The sequence below is a fragment of the Aulonocara sp. 'chitande type north' Nkhata Bay genome, linkage group LG5 (genome assembly GCF_057382095.1).
Source record: "Aulonocara sp. 'chitande type north' Nkhata Bay isolate Kocher_YH1m ecotype deep benthic linkage group LG5, A_spYH_male_GT1.1, whole genome shotgun sequence".
Classification (NCBI taxonomy): domain Eukaryota; kingdom Metazoa; phylum Chordata; class Actinopteri; order Cichliformes; family Cichlidae; genus Aulonocara; species Aulonocara sp. 'chitande type north' Nkhata Bay.
In genome coordinates, this window is record NC_141348.1 from 6,289,282 (window position 1) to 6,308,770 (window position 19,489).

Sequence of the window (19,489 nt, forward strand, 5' to 3'; positions counted from 1 at the left end):
CATAGTCGTCAATTTGATTGTGGTGGATTTTTAGTCTGGACTATATTGTTGTTAATTCTTAAATGTAGTGTTTTTTTCTGAATAGGGATAAATTGAGTACAGAATTTAGACTATCACAGAGGAACTAAAATCAGGATTAGTTTTAAAGTTTCAGGTTGAATTTTTTATTAAAAATTTTTTTTCTTTAGAGGCAGTAAAAAACTTTCATTAAATACTGCCCAACCAAAATTTACATTCAGTTTTTCCTGGATAAATACAGAAATATTTTAAAAACTCTTAAATACGCTGTCACAAAGAAGGTATGTGCAGTCTACTAAATAGACTATTTGTACTACAAACTGAAAAAATCTTCAGCAATTAAAAACTTATCTTCATCATTGCTTAAACAGAGCATAATGCTCAGAAGGTCTAATCCATGTGTGTATTTACTGTGTGTAATTAAGGATGTTCCCTTAGATTACACCCTTCAGACCTCCAGCCCTAGCAAAATCACTTCATCAGTCAAAGACCACTACTCCAGGGTCCATACTGACATCTGAATATACTTTTTTGAATAGCCATACACTCACAGTCCATCCTCAGAAAGTCATTGAGCAGCTGGAAGAGAGGGAAACTGTCCCAGCTGTCAGGTGGCTGAACTTCAAGAGCTGCATCCATCTCGGTCGAATAGAGACACATGAAGGTCTCAGCATGTTCCACCATCAGATCTGACCACCATGCAAAGGCCTTCAGATGGAAAGAGGGGAAGAGAGCGGGGAAAAAAGTCAGAGGTAAGTATGGAGCTGAGAGTGTAAGAAGACAGTTAATGCAGTATGAGCGACCCCACTGGACACATCTTTGAGAATTTGGAGATTTATTTCATCTTTAGCCTCTACAGGAAATGAGATTCAAAGGCTCTCACACACTTTTCATCATATGAAATCAAGTTGTTGCCTCAATGACTTTACTGCACAATCTCCGGGGAGGGATTCTTCACCACTCGGAACAGAAACACCAAGAGTGTGGAAAAAAAAATCACATGCTTTCTGTTGTCCCACAGAGGAAACAGCAGCAGCTCCTTGACAGACTTGGCAGGGACCTACTTAAACACTCACCCGCAGCTTCTTCAGCAAGTCAATCAAAAGAAAGGAGCTGTTGAACTGTGCCACACTTGTATCTCCCCATCAAATATGTGCAGTGCAGTGACTGGTCGCAACCTGGCTACTCTCATCAAATACACTGAGTTTTCTCCAGGCACCCTTACTCTTGCCAGGCCTTTTAAGAGGGACCCTGAGGATCCAAACTGTTTGTCTATTCACACCAAGCTTTTAACACTGTCATTTGAATGTTCTCTCTAGTACTGGAAGTGGTGTGGGAGGGTGGTATACTGGGAGCAGTTAGCAGCGGATGAATCACATTCAGTTAGTGCCAGTCATTGTTTTTGTAATCATCAGTCTTGTTATTACAATAAAAAACATTCCCCTGCAAATTTTGCAAGCTTACTCACTTATAAAGAAATGCACAGTCTCTAATTTTGTTTGTTTCATTTTAATGAGGAGAGACAGATTACCAACCAGAAATACTACGAAATAAAAAAATCATTTGCATCTCATTGAGCCAAGTAAGTGTTTGATTCCCAACAAAACATAACTTAGTAATTGGTGGAGAAACTTGGCAAGCACAGTGGTAGGACATTTACTGTAGTTGGTCACCAAGAGGGGATTTTGACCCACTCCTCTTTGAAGAAACTCTCTAAATCCTTTAGGTTTCTGGGCTGCTGCATGGGAACTCAAAGCTTAAGATCCCTCCACAAATGTCCTACAGGAGGTCCTCCAAGACGTTTCATACCCCCATCCATTGGCCCCTCAAACTTAAAAACGAACCTGGTGGGCCCCCACCTTTCTCATGATCATCCTCAACTAATGAGGCAAGATCTTGCATGAAGCTGATCATTTCATATTTTTGTCATTTCCAGATAATTGTACCAAAGTTGTCACTTTCTCACCAACCTTCTGCTGATGCCTCGTGCAGGTCTACAGTCTTGTTTCAAACAAACTGCCTTGGCTGCTCCAAAATGCCTTGTGTAGATGAGCTAGTGAAACAAACTGATGAGCCTTTGTGTCTTGTGATACAACATAGATACTCTTCACTACACAAGGTTGTAATCATCGATATCCTCCCATCCGTCCACTGCTAGAAATTTCTTTTTGAACAAATCCACTCTTTCACATTTGCATGTTTTTTTCCTTCTGTCCAGATGCAGCATTGTGCACCATCCTTTCAATTCAATTCAATTTTATTTACATAGCGCCAAATCACAATAACACATTGTACAGTAGATCGTACAATAATACATACAGAGAAAAACTCAACAATCATATGACCCCCTATGAGCAGCACTTTGGTGACAGTGGGAAGGAAAAACTCCCTTTTAACAGGAAGAAACCTCCAGCAGAACCAGGCTCAGGGAGGGGCGGGGCCATCTGCTGCGACCTTTTACTTATAACCACATGTTAGCACAGTGTTTATGTGCTAATAGAGAAATAATTTCCTTGTAACTAAAACAGATTCTGAAGAAGAATGTAAGCATCTACCCAAGGCATTTTGTGGAGGGTATATAACAGCTGTGGCAGTTTGTTTGAAACAACTGCAATCTCCACATTTCAACTATTTCAACTATTTCAACTATTATATCATTTCAACTTTTTTCACAAAATAGTAAAAAAAAAAAAAACTGTTGCAGTTTTACAATGATTTTTATAACTTAATTCCAGTTATTAGGATTAGAGTGCAAAGTCTAAGTCAAGTTAAAGCTGGTGATTACATGAGAGGAAAACCAACCCCAATTCCAAAGCAAGGGTGCTGTGTAACATATATTAGTAAAAACAGAATGCAACATTCTTCAATGTCATAAACTTATATTTTATCCACAAAATAACATGGAAAACATATCAAATCAACATGTCTCAATAAAGCTGGGAGACAGGCGTGTTTATCACTTTAGCTTCCCATCTCCTTTTAACAACAGTCAGTAAACATCTGGGACCTCAAGAGACAGATTTCCGGACTTTTGGGAGGGGAATGTTACGCCATTCTTGTCTGATAAGATGCTAGGAAGCATATGGCAGCGAAAACATATAAACTAACAAACAAGCAAAAAGTTCCTGACTTTAACTGATTTAATTATATGTACATTTTTCATATAATAGTAAAACGTACAATGTGAAATGTTACATTTATTATAATCTGGCCAAATTAAATGTACTTGACTGGTATATATTCAGTTTAAACCAAGTACACTTTTCTTAATGATTCATTATTTAAATCAGTTCACTTTGCTTGGTGTTTATTGGGGGTAAAGAATCAGTTTTTGAGTGACCGCTATACACTGTGGATATACCTTCAGCATTGATGTCCAAGCGGCTGTTGCCATGGGCAATAATCTACTCCCATACCATCAGAGATGCAGACTTTTGAACTCCTCACATATAATAAGCCATTTGGTCCGTGTGCTATTTTTTCCAAGAGGTTGAGGTGCCCACATTTGATGCGTCTGACCACAGAATAGTTTTCCAGTTTGCTTTAGTCCATTTTAAATGAGCTCAGGCCCAGAGACTTCCTGAATCACTTTATTTCTGAAAGTGCTGCCTGAGACCTGAAGGCCATGGTTAGCCAATACTGATTTTTGGCCTTAAGCCTCTAAATGTTTTAATGTTACTGTATATTCAACATTCTCACAATTTGGAGTATTATATTTTAAATTTACATTTGACACAGTATCCTAAATTTTGAAGAATTAGGGTTGTACATGGATAAACCAGGATCAAAAACTCAAGAGAAAATAAACTGTAACAGAATATTTCAACACGTTTGGGCTGGAGTCATGTACACTGGTTTAAAGTTTCACTGGAGCAGCAGGGAAAGGAATTTTGCTGAAATGCAAGGGGCATGGTCATAGTGTGAAAAATGGCTCATATCCTCCATTATGTGTGCTGAAAGGTCCAAAGCAAATTTGTTTAAAAAAGGAAGGATGAGAAACACCCTCACCAAACTTACTTGGTGGATTTACTGAAAAGAACATGTACATCTCCATGATAGATGAATTACTGAGTAGGATAAGTAAATGTCAATGACTAAACACAATAAACATGCTGTTATATTCTCGGATGATTTGTGGTAGGCTCTTAGAAAGCAAAGTACATCGTTAGAATATAGGAAAATCTGTTTTCCCCCTTGCTTTCTCCAAACATACTAGCTTAATGCTTTGGACAAATAAACACACTGCCTAAGTACTTGTGTCTGCTCTTCAATAATGAAGGCAAAACTGTTGCAAGCTTCGAATCTAACGAGCACCTCTCCAAGTACTTGAATGGCAGTGACAACAAGCTGAAATGGGTTTGTGTCATTGTTGAAAAGGGAAATATTAATATTCCTCAACAACAATAGCTGTGTCAATAAGTGCATGCACAGGTTCTATGGGTATATTGAGGGTAGGGTAGGGAATGGGGTATATGGCACCAAGACAATCACATACCTCTTTTCCCTGTTCAAACAATTCCCCGCAAAACAAATAAGTGATTGGAATAAAAAGTAGAGAAGCAGTAAGTCAGCTTTGTTTTAGTTACAGAAAAGTGACAAAAATGTAGCTAAACAGCACAGCATACACAGCAGAGCAAAGCGTTTCCCCTGCTTTTATAAACCTACTTGCACTTTAGAATATGTACTTTGTGGCCTATTGTGCAGATAACATGGAGAATGATAGTTTAACGCAGGTAGGTAGCAGTGAGAAGCTTTGTATTTATCATTCAAGTAAAGTTATACAACTACCTAACTTCAGTCTGCAACGAGACAAAAAAACGTGTTCAGTTTATCTTTGAAAACAAATGTTGAGGAGCTCTGTAGACCTTTTTATTTTAACATTGCATTGGAGACAAATATGTAGAACGTATACAATGGAGTAGGGACATGGTGTGGCTATATGCATATGTACCAGCACACTGACCTCAGCATGATGTTCCTCATTCTGCTGAAGCACCTCAATCACCAGCTCAGCCAAACGGATCGTGTCCTCCAGTTTTTTGGCAGGGGTGGCAAGCCTTCCCACATTTTCTGAAGCACAAAGGTCAAAGATCAGTGTGGATACCCTCTAGGTGTGATCACAATCTGTTCTTAATTTCATAAGCCTCTATCCATGCAACCCAAAGTGTATGACGCTAGGCAGTGCTATAACAGAGCTTTTCCATATTTACTAATAGTAAATCAGCTTTATTCTTAATCAAAGCTATAAATGAAAGTAGAAGTTTGATTAATAACTTATATGAGAAATGGGTCCCCAATAGGAAGGACTTTTGTCCAATTGATCTTCCTGACTTAACTTCAGTAATTACTTTCTCCCAACCATATCATCTGCCCCATTCCTATAAGACTGCTCAAAGACGTCCTACTCTTAATTAATGCTTCAATCTTAAATATGATCAGAAATCATTCCTGCCTGTGGCCGTCTCCCTGTACAATTCCTCCATCCACTACACTGTAAACACTGCAATAGTTACATCCTTTCTGCACACACTCTTACTTACTTGGTAATATTGCTGTCAATTTCCGTGATATTTATTTCTAATTATATCTGCCAACCCTGGATATTTATTATTTGGTGATTTGTATACGTTGTGCTATTCCTTATATCTTAACATATTGTCTTGTTAAATAGGTTGGTCTATTTTTGTTAATGTTACTGTACTGGAGCAACTGTAATAGCTCACATAAGTTCCCTAGGGATTAATAAAATATGCTGATTCTGATTCTGATATTAACGGGCTGTTTACCAAGGGCCTTTAGGCTAGCAGTACTACTTTTAAGATTAGGCTTAAAACGTTCCTTTTTGACAAAGCGCATTGCAAGGGCTAGATCAGGTGACCCTGAATCATCACATCATGGGAGTCCCCCAGGAGCCTAGGCCTCTTGCACTATAATTGATTGTTTCCTACTTCACCTTTTTCCCCACTTACCATGTGTTTATACACCACACATCATTTAATCAATAGTTGTTATTAACCTCTGGCTCTTTTCCACAGCGTGTTTTCGTTCTATGTCCACTTAACAATATCCAGTTGTTGTAGATGGCCACCCCTCCATGACCCTGTCTACTTCCTGTTAAGAGGGAGTTTTTCCTTCCCACTGTCACCAAAGTACTTGCTCATATGGGGTCATCAGATTGTTGGGCTTTCTCTGTATTTTTGTAATGTCTTTACTTTAGAATATAAAGAGTCTTGAGGGAACTGTTGTTATGATTTGGCACTATATCACTAAAAATGAAGTTGAATAATAGCTTTGTAGGAATAAATATTAGGAAGCTGCAGGCATTGGCACCATGACGTGGCACTGAAGAATATTACAGTGAATAAATTATTCAATTTAATTACAGCACATCAACTATATTGTTTTTTTCCCGGTATTGTTTTTGAAATCTTTGCATTTATCATTTCATTTTTTATTTTTAGTTTTTGCAATGCAAGTTATGCAATTTATTTATTCAATAATTTTAAAGACTTGTGTATACTTCCATAGACAGCCATTTGTACACGCACGGCCAAAGTTTCATAGTTTCAAATTGTCATTTGTTCCAGTATGAAAAAATTCAGGTACCAAAAATCAGATTTTTGAGTGTAATGTTTGTATGTCCAATTTATGCACAAATCTGTGCATAAATTGGACATACGCTCTATAAGTTCAGGACAGCCATTGTCTGATGCATGAGCCAGTTTCAGCCAAGCCTTAGTTCTTATGTCGTCACTCCTATATAAACACTATGGAAAGCTGCTCCTTTCTGACTTTCTCTTTGTACAAAATTGTTTACGTTTCTTAAGTCAGACTTTCTCGCAGATTGCATGCAGATTGCACACACCTACTGGTTCAGAATAATTATGATTTACAAACATATGAAAAACAGAAATAGTCACATGCTTCATAAATGAAATAACGTTGCATACACAATTGTTTTTTTACACAGGGTAAGAACAGTTCCACAGACATATTGGTAAATAAAGTCCAATGATCCCAAACACACCAACAGAATGGCTGAAAAAGAAAAGAACACAGATAAAGGGATGGCCCAGTCAAAAGTCCAGACCTCAGCCTATTTGAAATGCTGTGGTGGGAACTGAAGAGAGCTTTAACAAATGCCCAAAAACCTCAATGAACTGAAGTGATATTGTACAGATGAGTGGACCAAGGCAATGTGAGGGACTATTAAATTAACACAGAGAAGAATTTGTTGCTAAAGGTTGTTCTAAAAGCTGAATGATTAGGTGCACTTCTTCACAGATTGATTCTTCATTTTGGCTTTATTCTTCTTAAATAGTGAAATGGTTTCATACCTGCGGTTAGATTAAGGACAAGATCTTTTTAAGATCTTTTTTAAATGATGCCCTGATATGGAAAACATTTTTCGACATGATTGTACGTTATCTTCTAAGAACAAAGTTTTTAATCGACATCTTCTTACTTTATTCTTAGCCCTGTTTGTTTTTTCAGTCTTGTGTAAAGTACGGCTGTTTCAAGATATAAAACAGTCTTTCAAATATAACACACACCACAACCTCGATAACCTTTATCTTCATGGAGCTAAACAAACCTACAATTGTGTATAACCAAACCCATCTTCCTACATGGAGAAACCAATAAAACCCAGGCTTACTGCTGTGGAGTGTCTCATCAACGAAGCTGCATTAAAAGATCAGCTTGTGCACCCAGTCTGAAACAATGGGTTTACCACCTTGTTCTTTACCACCAACATTAAATAGGTCTTTATTAGCTATACTTTTGTTACTTTCTGCACATTTGGTTCTTGTTTCCCAGCCTCCTGCTTTATGCCTGTGTGTTGTTTCCCAAAATATTTGCTGACTTTTTTGTTAAAGAGACTGAAGAGCACAGCTGGCTTAACTCATTAACCCCTTATAGCCTGAAATACAAAATCATTGCAAGAAATTTCTTTTTTTAAATGGAGAGTTTATTGTTAAAAGAAAAAATTATCTCCATGTATGACTTTTAATTTGTATCGTATTTGCTATATCTGCCTTTTTTTTTAAATGCTTATAAATGTATTGTGCAATTTATTTTGATTTTTCAGGAGGGAAAGAAATCATACTGGTGATGTAATAGAAGTCTCAAAAAAAACCAAAACCCTGTATCTATCGAATATTATGGAGTTAAGGGGTTAAATCCAAACAGAGAACTGCTACAACAACAATAACAAGGCCGTCCCAGTAGCCCACCTCTCTGCCCACTCTCCATCAAATCCCTCTGTCTCTCCCTGGATTGCTGCTTGCCAATCCAATGCCCCTAAAAGTCATCTACTCTGGAAAATAACTAGGAAGACTTCAGAAACACATCAGCACACACTTGTGTGCTTAAATCTTGCAATCCTAAACTTCACTTCATTAACTTCCTTTCTCTTCTCCTGCAGACCTCCTTGCTTCCAACCAGTTGAGATTATTCATCCTAAGCCATTAACCAATCTTTGATCGTCAGTGGTTTTAGTCCTCTCAGTCCGCTGCTGCTGCTGCTGCACATCCTCAGTAACATCTCTTAATTAAATCAAAACCAGAAATCCACAGCATCTTGACCAGTGTTAGCTTCCAGTCTTTTCTTCTGTAGACCTCTCTCCTCTGCACTGGTTGGCATTATTCCATCTAAAGTTGGTTAATAACATCATTATAATTAAATGTCATGTTTATTCCCTTAACTTTCTTTTAAAACAGTCATCGGGTTGTTTGTACGGAGCCCCGCAGGGGACATGGGAGAGAAAAAAATTAAGACGGACTTTTGCGAGATCTCGCAAAAGTCCGTCTTAATTTTTTTTCTGTATGTTTGAGTGCTGCTCATTTTAAAACATTTTGTCAAAGGCATCTTTGTGTATCTATACTTGAGAAACATTGTCATTTATTTTAACTAATTAAATTGTTTTCAAGGAAATCGTAAATGTTTAGCATATAGAAATAGAAGATATGGTACACTCAGTAGTGTAATTCTGCTGAGAACATACACATGACACAGAAACTGCTTTAACTTGAAAATGTCACCGACTCCACTCAGACCACGTGCTGGTAGAGTTGTGGCTCAGTGATGAACAACACAGCAAGCTGATGAGAGATAGCATTTGTATAACAGCAGACTAACATGGCTGAGTCTGCAGAACACTGTGACAAAGTGGAGAAGCAGTTGTAATTCTCTCCATTTGTCCCATATGTGTTTACCTTTTTTTTGCACATTGTACACATTATTCTGTTTCTATGTATTTGCTATGATTTGCTATTTGTCAAGTAACATTGCTTCACTCACTATCCCGGGTTTGTTTGTGTAAGCGTTTTGTTGCCGGCAAATCAAACATTCTGCAAATTAAGACAAATACTAAGTTATGTTTCTTTATACTTTATTATGTTACAGATTAAGTCATTTGTTCATACTTACTCTGTTTGTCTTTTCAGTCATCATGAGTGTCAGGTGTGGGGAAACGCCGGCTTGGCATTTCCTCATTTTAAAGTCCTGATCATGTCACACATGACATCATCAGGTCAAACCATGTGGAGGGGTTTCTTTTTCCAGAGAGATGCTTCCTTTTGTTTGTGTTAATGTTTAAAGGGATTTGTTGAATGTTTTTCCTTTTGTTAATACTGCCATTTAGTTGTGTAAATGTGCATATTAGAAGTGTGTAGAGGTTTTGTGTTTTTAGATAACCTGAGTAGAGTTTTAGATCCCTCAGTTGAGTGAGTGGTACTGGCTGGGCAATTGGAGGGAAATTGATGGCCCTATTTAAAGCCAGTCTCTACCAGATGCAGGAGAGAGGAGAGGTGAGCGGTGTCACCAGAGCCATGTTATGTTGAGTTTTGTTAAATGAATTGATTTGGGGAAAGTTTTGTTAAGTTATACATTAAATTAAGTTCACTGCAAATAAATTGCTCACCTTGGAAACCCAAAATGTCTGCATAGTCTGCTTCCCTACCACCTTCCTTGACGTTCGAGTGTGACTACTTCACAAACACCAGTTTTATTAACATATTCTGGGTCGCATACTTTCACTGTAATGAAAATGATGTGCGACAGCTGAACAACAAGCACTCAGATGAGTTGTGTTGAGTTTTCACTTCTAAAGCATAAACGTCAGTCCAGCCCAAATAAATGGGTAGGACTGCGTCAGGATACTGGTCCATACTGGTCTGTCGAGGTCTGGGATAAGAATGACAATGCTGTTGGATAAAAGGGTGCCAGTGGAAACTGTGCTACTGTTGGCTAAGAACAAAGGAAGGGGGAAGCCATGTTTGCATGTTTAGAATCAGCGAGAGAAAAGGAAAGGTGGGAGTTTGAAGGTAATAATAGGCGCTTCACATCTAGGGACTATGACTGGCAAAGGGAAGAGCTGGCTGATATATTGAAGAGAACAACAATAGACATATTGTGTGTGCTGGAGGTTGGGTGGAATGCCAGGAGCACTGGAGATGGATTCAAACTGTTCTATTATAGGAACCAAAACTGAGTATGAGTAATGTTGAAGCAAGAGTATGTGGAGAGTGTTGTGGAGGAGAAGAGAATGTCAGAAAGTTTGAAGCTGGGAATCAAAGGGGTAATGTTGAATACTGTCAGCCCACAAGTTGGATGTCAAAAGAGAGAGAGGAATTCTGGAGTATGTTGAATGAAGTGGTAGAGCATGTTCTCAGGGGGAAAAGATTGGTGATTGGAGTAGATTTTAATCGACATTTGGGTGAAGGGAACAGAGGTGATGAGAATCTGTTGGGTAACTATTGTGTTAAGGGGAGCAATGCAGAAAGACAAACGGTAATGGATTTTGCCAAAAGGATGGAAATGGCTTTGATGAACACGTACTGCAGGATAGAGAAAAAACATTGGATGCTATTCAAGGTATTAAAGGGAAAGTGAGGATGAACCAACAATGTGGAATTTGAAGAAGGAAGAACGTTGTGCAGAGTTCAAGGAGTTGAAAAAGGCTCTGGGTAGTAGGGAAGAGTTACCAGATGACTGGTACAGCTGAACCGGTGAGGGAAACTGCCAAAAGGTGTTGGGTGTATCCTCTGGAAAGAGAAGTGCAGTAAAGTATTCAAAGGAGGACGTTAGCAATGAAAAGGTGGGGGCGTCAAAGAAAAGGGCTTATAATGAGTTGTTTGTGAGGCCAAACACTAAGGAAAAAGGGCTATCATCAATTGATTAGGCAGAGAGATTGAGGTGGAAAGGATGTGCAGGTGGTCAGGGTGGTTAATGACAGACATGGATGTATACTAATGAGTAAAAAGAGTGTGTTAAAGATGGAAGGAGCACTTTGAGGAGCCGATGAATGTAGAAAATGAGAGCAGAGAACAGATGGAGGACAGCTAGTGAATCAGGAAGTGCAGAAGATTAGCAAGAAGGAAGTGAAGGTGGCTGTGAAGAGGATGAAGGATGGAAAAGTGGCTGACGGATGACATATATGGATATTTTGGAGAGAGGGCAGTGGACTGCTTAACCATATTGTTTAAAACATCTTGGAGGGTGACAAGATGCCTGAGGAATGGAGGAGAAATGTACTGACACCGATGTTAAAGAACAGCAGTGATATGGAGAGCTGTAGGAACTACAGAAGGATAAAATTGATACCATGACGCTATGGGGAGAGTTGTTGGAGCTAGGCTAAGAAGAGAGGTGATTATCAGTGAGAAGCGTATGGGTTAATGCTGAGAAAGAGCATTAGAGATGCAATATTTGCTTTGAAAATGCTGATGGAGAAGAACAGAACAGAAGAACAGGGAAAGTCAGAAGGACTTCACTGTGTCTTTGTGGATCTATAGAAAGCAGTGCAAAGACAGGAACTGTGACACTGCATGAGAAAGTCAGGAATAGGTGAGAAAGACATGTATGAGGACTGCAAAATAATGATGAGCTATGCGGTAGAAAGAACAGATGGGTTTAAGGTGGGGGTCAGGGATCAGCTCTGGGGCCCTTCATGTTTGTCATGGTGATGGACAGGTTGACAGATGAAGTTAGCAGGAGTCTCCATGTACTATGATGTTGATTGTGATCTGTGGTGAGAGTAGGGAGCAGGTGGAAGAGTCCTTGGAAAGGTAGAAGTATGCTCTGGAGAGAAGAGGAATGAGAGCAGCAAGATCCGGATATATGAATGCAGGCAGGTGAAGTGTGTGGAGACCCAGTGGTCTTCAAGGTGACTTCAGTCAGTGGTTTTACTAAGCTATGCCTTAACAAGCTGCACATATAACACGTGTTCCCCAGGAGAGAATCTACTTAAAACATGCTGTGAGTAAAAGACTCTGAATGCATGGCACTTCCAGCCTGTTAAAGTGAAATCAATGTGATATGAGGTCAACAAGTGCTCAGTAGGTGTCCAATTTTAGGGTCAGATATTACCACTTATAAAATAAAATGAATTGTTTGCTGCCAACATTTAAAAAAAAAAGCAAAAGCAATAAAATCTATATTATTTATTACTGGTGCTCAATAGGAGAACAAAGACATTTGACACCATTAAAACACTTTAAGCCCTCCTAGGTCTGAGGTCCACCACCCACAGATTAATGTTTTAAGTCAGGCTTGAAAAACTGAAAACTTTTTAACTTGTTGACCTTAAAATATAAAATATAGTAACAGAAAGCAATGGTTCCCTCATTTCTCATTAGTGGTGTGAAACATCTTAAGATGACTGTCTTTGTTTAGCACACAGTTACTTTTCTTCTGGCCTGCTTTCCCAATGAATATTTCATTATTAGATTTTTGTACTCTTTTAGTTGAGGAAATGCATAATCTGCTCATAATACTGCTCCACAGTATCTCTCTGAACTTCTGCGCATGTCAAGAGACCCATTCATACTGTCCGACATCTTTAACAGTGACTCTCTGTCAGTCTCTTTAAACTCATTACAGATTTACAGGTGGAAGATGATTTTGTTTTTTTCTTTCTGGATTTTAATACTTCTGTGTAAGGTGACTATTTTGAAAGGTACCTAAAATAATATTTATCATTTTTATATTTAACTGGCACTCACTTGATATTTTCTCTATTTCAGAGCATCCTTTGGTATGGGAAACTGTGCACCCCTGCCAGCTCACTACTATGTGAAACGGTTATCTCAAAAGCTGCAGAAATTATTATCTAAAAGAGAAAGTGAGTGCGGACTGTACCATCATTTGAAAACGCTGCAACAGTTTTAACATAAACATTGCATGTCCCAAGTTTTTTTTCTTTTTGTTTTGTATTACATAAATTAACCTCCATTACCATGACCCACATATTGATCAGAAACAGATTAAATTGATGAATGAACGACACAAAATCAATCATGGTTTTATTTCTAGGCCTGGCAGAGATTTCCACGCTGACACTGTTGGTTGAAATAACGAAAAGTTTCGACCTACAGGAGCAGGAGTTGTCTTGTGTCAATGAACAAAAGATGAACCATTATTTAGGTAACACAGACAGTCCAAAACGGCTGAAAACAGATGAAAACAAAATCAAGCCTACTCACTACTCAGGAAGCAAACAGTGCAAACAGAAAACAGTATGACGCAACAGAAACCTAAGACAAATTTAGGGCTTACATACACACATTAGGGAAATGGATTCAGGAGGATGAGGAGAGATAGCTGAAACAAATCCATGATGATGAGACAAGGAAAGTAAACGAAATACTACATACAAAGGAAAAAGACTATTACAATAAAACTGGAAATAATCAAAACACTGAGTCAAGGACACTAAAACAGATTTGACACAGAAGACAGCACTAAGAAAAATAACAAAACCAAAATATTAAAAAGTATAATATTAACTGAAACCCATTCAATAAGACCAATAACTCAGACTAAAGAGAATGTACACAAGCTAGCTCAGAACCCAATGAAGCATTAAATGATAATGAAGGATTCAAAAGTCAAAACCTGAAAAATCCATAATGATGACTAGGGATGGGTATCGTTACCCATACCGGTGCCAAATCGGTACTTTTGAAACGGTGCCGGTGCTCAAACGGTGCTCAAACCGATGCTTAAAGAATGGAGAACACAAAATTGGTCCAAAAACCTCTCATGTTCAGCTATTTCTTGTAAAAAGATAACAATGTTAGCCTTTTCTGCAGCTATGGGGCATATATGGTATCATTCTTGGCTGGAAGCAGTGCTTAAACAATGGAAAAAACACAAACTTTGTCCAAAAACCTCTCATGTGTAGCTGTTTCCCTCTTTTTCTTTGGTCATTTTAGCCTTTTTGGCCAGGGTGAAGGGAGCATCTGCCATCAAACAAGAAGACAGCTGCATGTAACTACGATGGTGTTTGCTAGTTCACCTTACATGCATTAATGTAATAACGTGGTTAGCCTACTCAACGTAAATTACAAGAACAACATTAAGCTACTCACGCAGAGAAGAACGGCTGCTGCTGCATCATCATCCTCATCATTTCTGCTACACTGGCAGGGCTAGGGGCCAGGACTCTCCTCTTCGTGTTTTTGGGGGATGTTGCATAACAGGCAACCCACCCGCAGTAGATGTGCTCGGTGTGAGGTCTCGCAGCAAGCTATCAAATACGGTGCATTTCTGGGCTTTTTTAAAAAAACGCTATGCGTCGCCAGGTGTTTGATCGGATTTGAGGTGTTACCTCCTTTGACAGTATCACAGTATCAGCTTAAAGCACTTGTTGCTGCTGAGTTTGCATATTTTGCTGTGAAGTACAGCCAGACTTTTGACCGCTTCGCCTTGGACATTTTTAATCTGTAGCTCTGCTCTAAAAGAACGTACGTACCTGGACCCGCCTACTATTCTCGGAAACGTAAAATGATTGGCTAGAAGTGTATCACAGCTCAGGAAAAAAAAAGCACCGAAATAAAGCACCGAAATGTGCGCTGCTTTTCGGTCTGGTTACTACCGTTTATGTCAGAACCGGTGCCATCATGTCACCGGACACCGGTACCCATCCCTAATGATGACTCACTTACATTATCTTTCTTCCTTATTCTTCCTGACACTCAGTTTGAAATTCACAAGACTGTCTTGACCATGTCTACATGTATAAATGCAATGACATGCTGTCATGTAATTGGCAGATTAGATATGTGTTAAGAAGCTATTGAACATGTATACCTACTGAAGTGGCTGGTAAGTCTAAGTGCAATATATGGAGTCTAAATCAGCATTTCATGGGCTTTTCATTCAAAGGCAGACATATTCACAATCAGACATGTTCCCTTAAAGGACTGGGAACTGACAAGATATGCTTTTAACAACAGCTAGATTTGGGGGTCTTCCTTGTCTGTACCATGGCCTTAAAAACTTATTTTACTTAATTTACACATAAGCAAAGTAAAAATGCATTCAAATTGCAGACAGACAGAAATGGTGGTTTCAGGCAGTACAGCAAAGTAGATTACAGAAAGAATAGAAGGTGTTTTAGTAATGAACAAGGGCTTGGAGCACAGTATAACAATCAATGTTACAGACCAAAAGGATGACAGAGATGACAAAAATTTGAGGTTGCTTCTGGTGGTTTACGTGCATACTGACTGTAATAATAAGAAAACAAATTAATTGAGGCTGGGGAGGAAGGTACTCACGAATCGTTAAATCCATCACTTGAGAGGCCAAGCAGAAGACAGGATGCTCATACATCTCTCTCTTTTTCCCTATAGAGAAAGAGGCAGGATACCGAGGCATGCGAAAGGCCAGGGTCAGCGCAAACGAACATAATGGTCACTAGGGTTTGACTAATATAAAGTTTTTTGCTACCACTACCTCACATTTTCTTGCAAGAAAATCAGAACTTTAACCACACATTGTATTAAAAGGTACAATATGTATCATTGTGAAATTTGTACATGGAACTATGTTTAGCAGATTTTATGGAGTTAAAAGATTAAGGGACATCCTCTAGTTTTGTTTGTCAAATTGATTTCAATTTTTTGTGTGCTTACATGAAATAGAGAAAAAAATAAATGGGTAGCAAGGTGGTGCAGTGGATAGAACATGTCCATTGTTACTGTACTATCTGTGCATGTGTGCAAGTTTCCTCCCACAGCTCTTGTTAGGTTAACTGGCAGTTCTAAATGGACTGAAGGTGTGCATGGCTGCTTGTCTTTCTGTATTATGACTGCAGTGAACTGGGGATCTTTCAGGGTTTACCAAACCTCAGATGTCAGCTGGGATAGGCTAAGTTCTCTATCATATCGAGACTGTCTTTCCACTCCCTGTCGTGGCATGTGGATACTTCTGTAAGACACTCCTGCTAGCCCTTAGTCACCAAGGCTAAGTCATCCTCCAGCCAGCCTTCACAATGCAGGATGGCTTGGTTGGGTCTGTGGGCAGACCCTTGAGTGATCTCCTTCATGACCCAGGGCTACCGCCCGCAGATTTGCCACAGACCCCCCATAGCGAACATCCCGACCTTCCCCTCAGTAGGCAACCTCCAGCAGGCCTTTCTGCAGGAAGAACTGCCAGCCCTCATGACAAAGGCTATCATACGGGAGGTGGAAGCTGCCCATGGGGGTTTTTCTACCACTACTTTCTACTCCCCAAAGAGCATGGGGGTCTCCATTCAATTCTGGATGTCAAAGACCTCAGTTGCTATCTCTGGCCCCTGAGGTGCAAGATGCTGAAGGTCCCCAGTGTATGTCAGGCCATCATTGCAGGGAATTGGTTTGCCACCATCGATCTGAAGGACGCTTACTTTCAGGTCTTAATCTGGCAGGGGCGGTGGCGCTTCCTCAGATTCTGGTCCAATGGGCAGGTCTTCGGAGACTTCCCCTTTGGCATCTCTGTGGCCCCCCAGACCTTCCTGAGATGCAGGATGCGGCCTTCACTCCTATGAGCCTGCGGGGCCTCAGAATCTTGAATTACCTGGATGACTGGCTGGTCTGTGCCTCTTCAGTAGAACAGTGTTGCAGCTACGTTGCAAGCAAGCAATGTATTTATATAGCGCTTTCAGATCAGCCACCAGCTGAGCACAAAGTCCCTGTACACTTGACATGTCAAACATGATACATCCATCCATCTTCATCCGCTTTGTCCGGGGCCGGGTCGCGGGGGCAGCAGCCTAAGCAAAGAGGCCCAGACCTCCCTCTCCCCAGCCACCTCCTCCAGCTTATCCGGGGGAATACCAAGGCGTTCCCAGGCCAGCCGAGAGATATAATCTCTCCAGCGTGTCCTGGGTCTGCCCCGGGGCCTCCTCCCGGTGGGACATGCCTGGAACACCTCACCCAGGAGGCGCCCAGGGGGCATCCTTATCAGATGCCCGAACCACCTCAGCTGGCTCCTTTCGATGTGGAGCAGCAGCTGCTCTACTCTGAGCCCCTCCCGGATGGCCGAACTTCTCACCCTATCTCTAAGGGAGAGGCCAGCCACCCTTCGGAGGAAGCTCATTTCTGCCGCTTGTATCCGCGATCTCGTTCTTTCGGTCACTACCCACAGCTCGTGGCCATAGGTGAGGGTAGGGACGTAGATCGACCGGTAAATTGAGAGCTTCGCTTTTACACTCAGCTCCCTCTTCACCACGACGGACCGGTGCAGCGTCCGCATTACTGCAGCTGCAGCCCCAATCCGTCTGTCGATCTCCGGCTCCCTTCTCCCATCACTCGCGAACAAGACCCCGAGATACTTGAACTCCTCCACTTGGGGCAGGAACTCATCCCCGACCCGGAGTGGGCACTCCACCCTTTTCCGGCTGAGAACCATGGCCTCAGATTTGGAGGTGCTGATCCTCATTCCCGCTGCTTCACACTCGGCTGTGAACCGTTCCAGTGCGAGCTGGAGGCCCTCACCCGATGAAGCCAACAGAACCACATCATCTGCAAAAATCAGAGATGAGATTCTGAGGCCACCAAAGCGAAAGCCCTCCGCCACTTGGCTGCGCCTAGAAATCCTGTCCATAAAAATTATGAACAGAACCGGAGACAAAGGGTAGCCCTGGCGGAGCCCATCACCCACCAGGAATGAGTCCGACTTATTGCCGGCAATGCGAACCAAGCTCTTGCAACGGTTGTATAGGGATCGAATGGCCCGTAGCAATGGGCCAGACACCCCATATTCCCGCAACACCTCCCACAGGACACCCCGAGGGACACGGTCGAATGCCTTCTCCAAGTCCACAAAACACATGTAGACTGGTTGGGCAAACTCCCATGCACCCTCAAGTATCCTGGAGAGGATAAAGAGCTGGTCCAGTGTTCCGCGACCAGGACGAAAACCGCATTGTTCCTCCTGTATCCGAGGTTCGACTAACGGACGAACTCTCCTTTCCAGCACCCTGGCATAGACTTTCCCAGGGAGGCTGGAAAGGAGAGTTCGTCGGTGTCCTGGTTGCGGTGTCAACCAGGACAGCCCTACAACGTCCAGAGCCTTCAGGAACTCGGGGCGGACCTCATCAACACCAACATGATACATTGAGCATGTTAAAAAAAATGAGAAAAATAGTAATAATAATATAAGATAAGTAAAATATATATAAAAAAATAGAAAAAGGAAAAAAAACACATTTAAAACAATAAAATCAGCACATTAGATTAAAACAATAAAATCAGGGTCAGACTGTGTCATAAGCCAAAGAGTAAAAATAGCCCTGCAGGCACAACGGCGATGGGTCTTTTGTGCATGCCCAGACCACTTCGGCCTCCACTCTCTACTGAGCCGGGGGCTGTGCCTCTCCCTCACGGGTCTGATGGCTGCCACTGTGCACATCAATGTGCTGGATCCGTCTTCCTGGCACTTCGGGATTTTCCTGCCTCGACTGCAGTGGTTTCATGTGATTGTTGGGAAGGACAGCACAGTTCTGGTGGCCTATGTCAACAAGCAGGGGGGCTTGGGCTTATTTCTCCTCTGCAGGATAGCCGCAAGGCTAAAGCAGTAGGCTCTCCTCCATTTCTGCTCCCTCGGGGCTGTGCACGTGCCACTGAATACAGAAGCAGTCATCATGTCGGGGGGGGGGGGGGGGGGGGGGGGTGGAGTGGAGGCTCCACCCGCAGGTGGTTGAAACAAATCTAGCACTGTTTCAGAAGGGCAGAGGGGGACCTCTTTGCCTCCAGGGAGTCAACACACTGCCCCCTGTTCTTCGACAGCCCTTTCCGGGGGTGGGATGCCCTGGTGCATCCCTGGAACCAGGCTTTTTTGTATACCTTCCCTCCTTTCTCTCTCCTCCACTTGGTCCTCTCCGGGTCCAGGCTGCAGAAACTAGGCTTGTCCTGGTGGCCCCTTTCTGGCCCAACATGCCCTGGTTCTCAGTGATCCAGCCTCTCCTCGACTCAAGACTCTGGGAGCTTCCGGCCCAGAGGAACCTCCTTTCCCAGGCGAGTGGATCACTTTCGAGCAGGTCCACCCCTTACGCTGTGACCCTGCATTGAATGGTGATAGCGATTAAGGCCATTCACCTCTGTCGCTAAGCGCTTAGCGAGGCTGAGCGCTGGCTCTATACGTCAGGTATCCCCAGCTGATTTGGACAACAGACCAGGGCCCTATTTCAGGAAGCCGGTTTAGA

At 41.4% G+C, this 19,489-nt stretch overlaps 1 protein-coding gene across 6 annotated transcripts in view; it reads right to left on the reverse strand.

Annotated features, from left to right (window-relative positions):
* LOC147329784 (calcium-dependent secretion activator 1-like) overlaps positions 1-19,489 on the reverse strand; it is a 352,004-nt gene that overhangs the window by 107,470 nt on the left and 225,045 nt on the right. For 4 of the 6 annotated variants that reach the window (XR_015129022.1, XM_086291117.1, XM_086291118.1 and 1 more), the window contains exons 17-19: positions 15,582-15,650; positions 4,982-5,088; positions 570-726 (exon numbers count right to left, since the gene is read on the reverse strand). Coding sequence is in view for 5 of the 6 variants with exons in the window: in XM_086291117.1 (XP_086147243.1) it covers positions 570-726; positions 4,982-5,088; positions 15,582-15,650 (333 nt within the window). In the remaining variant the exon portion in view is untranslated. The remainder of the gene's footprint in view (positions 1-569; positions 727-4,981; positions 5,089-15,581; positions 15,651-19,489) is intronic. The other 2 variants (XM_086291119.1, XM_086291120.1) reach the window with 1 other exon arrangement.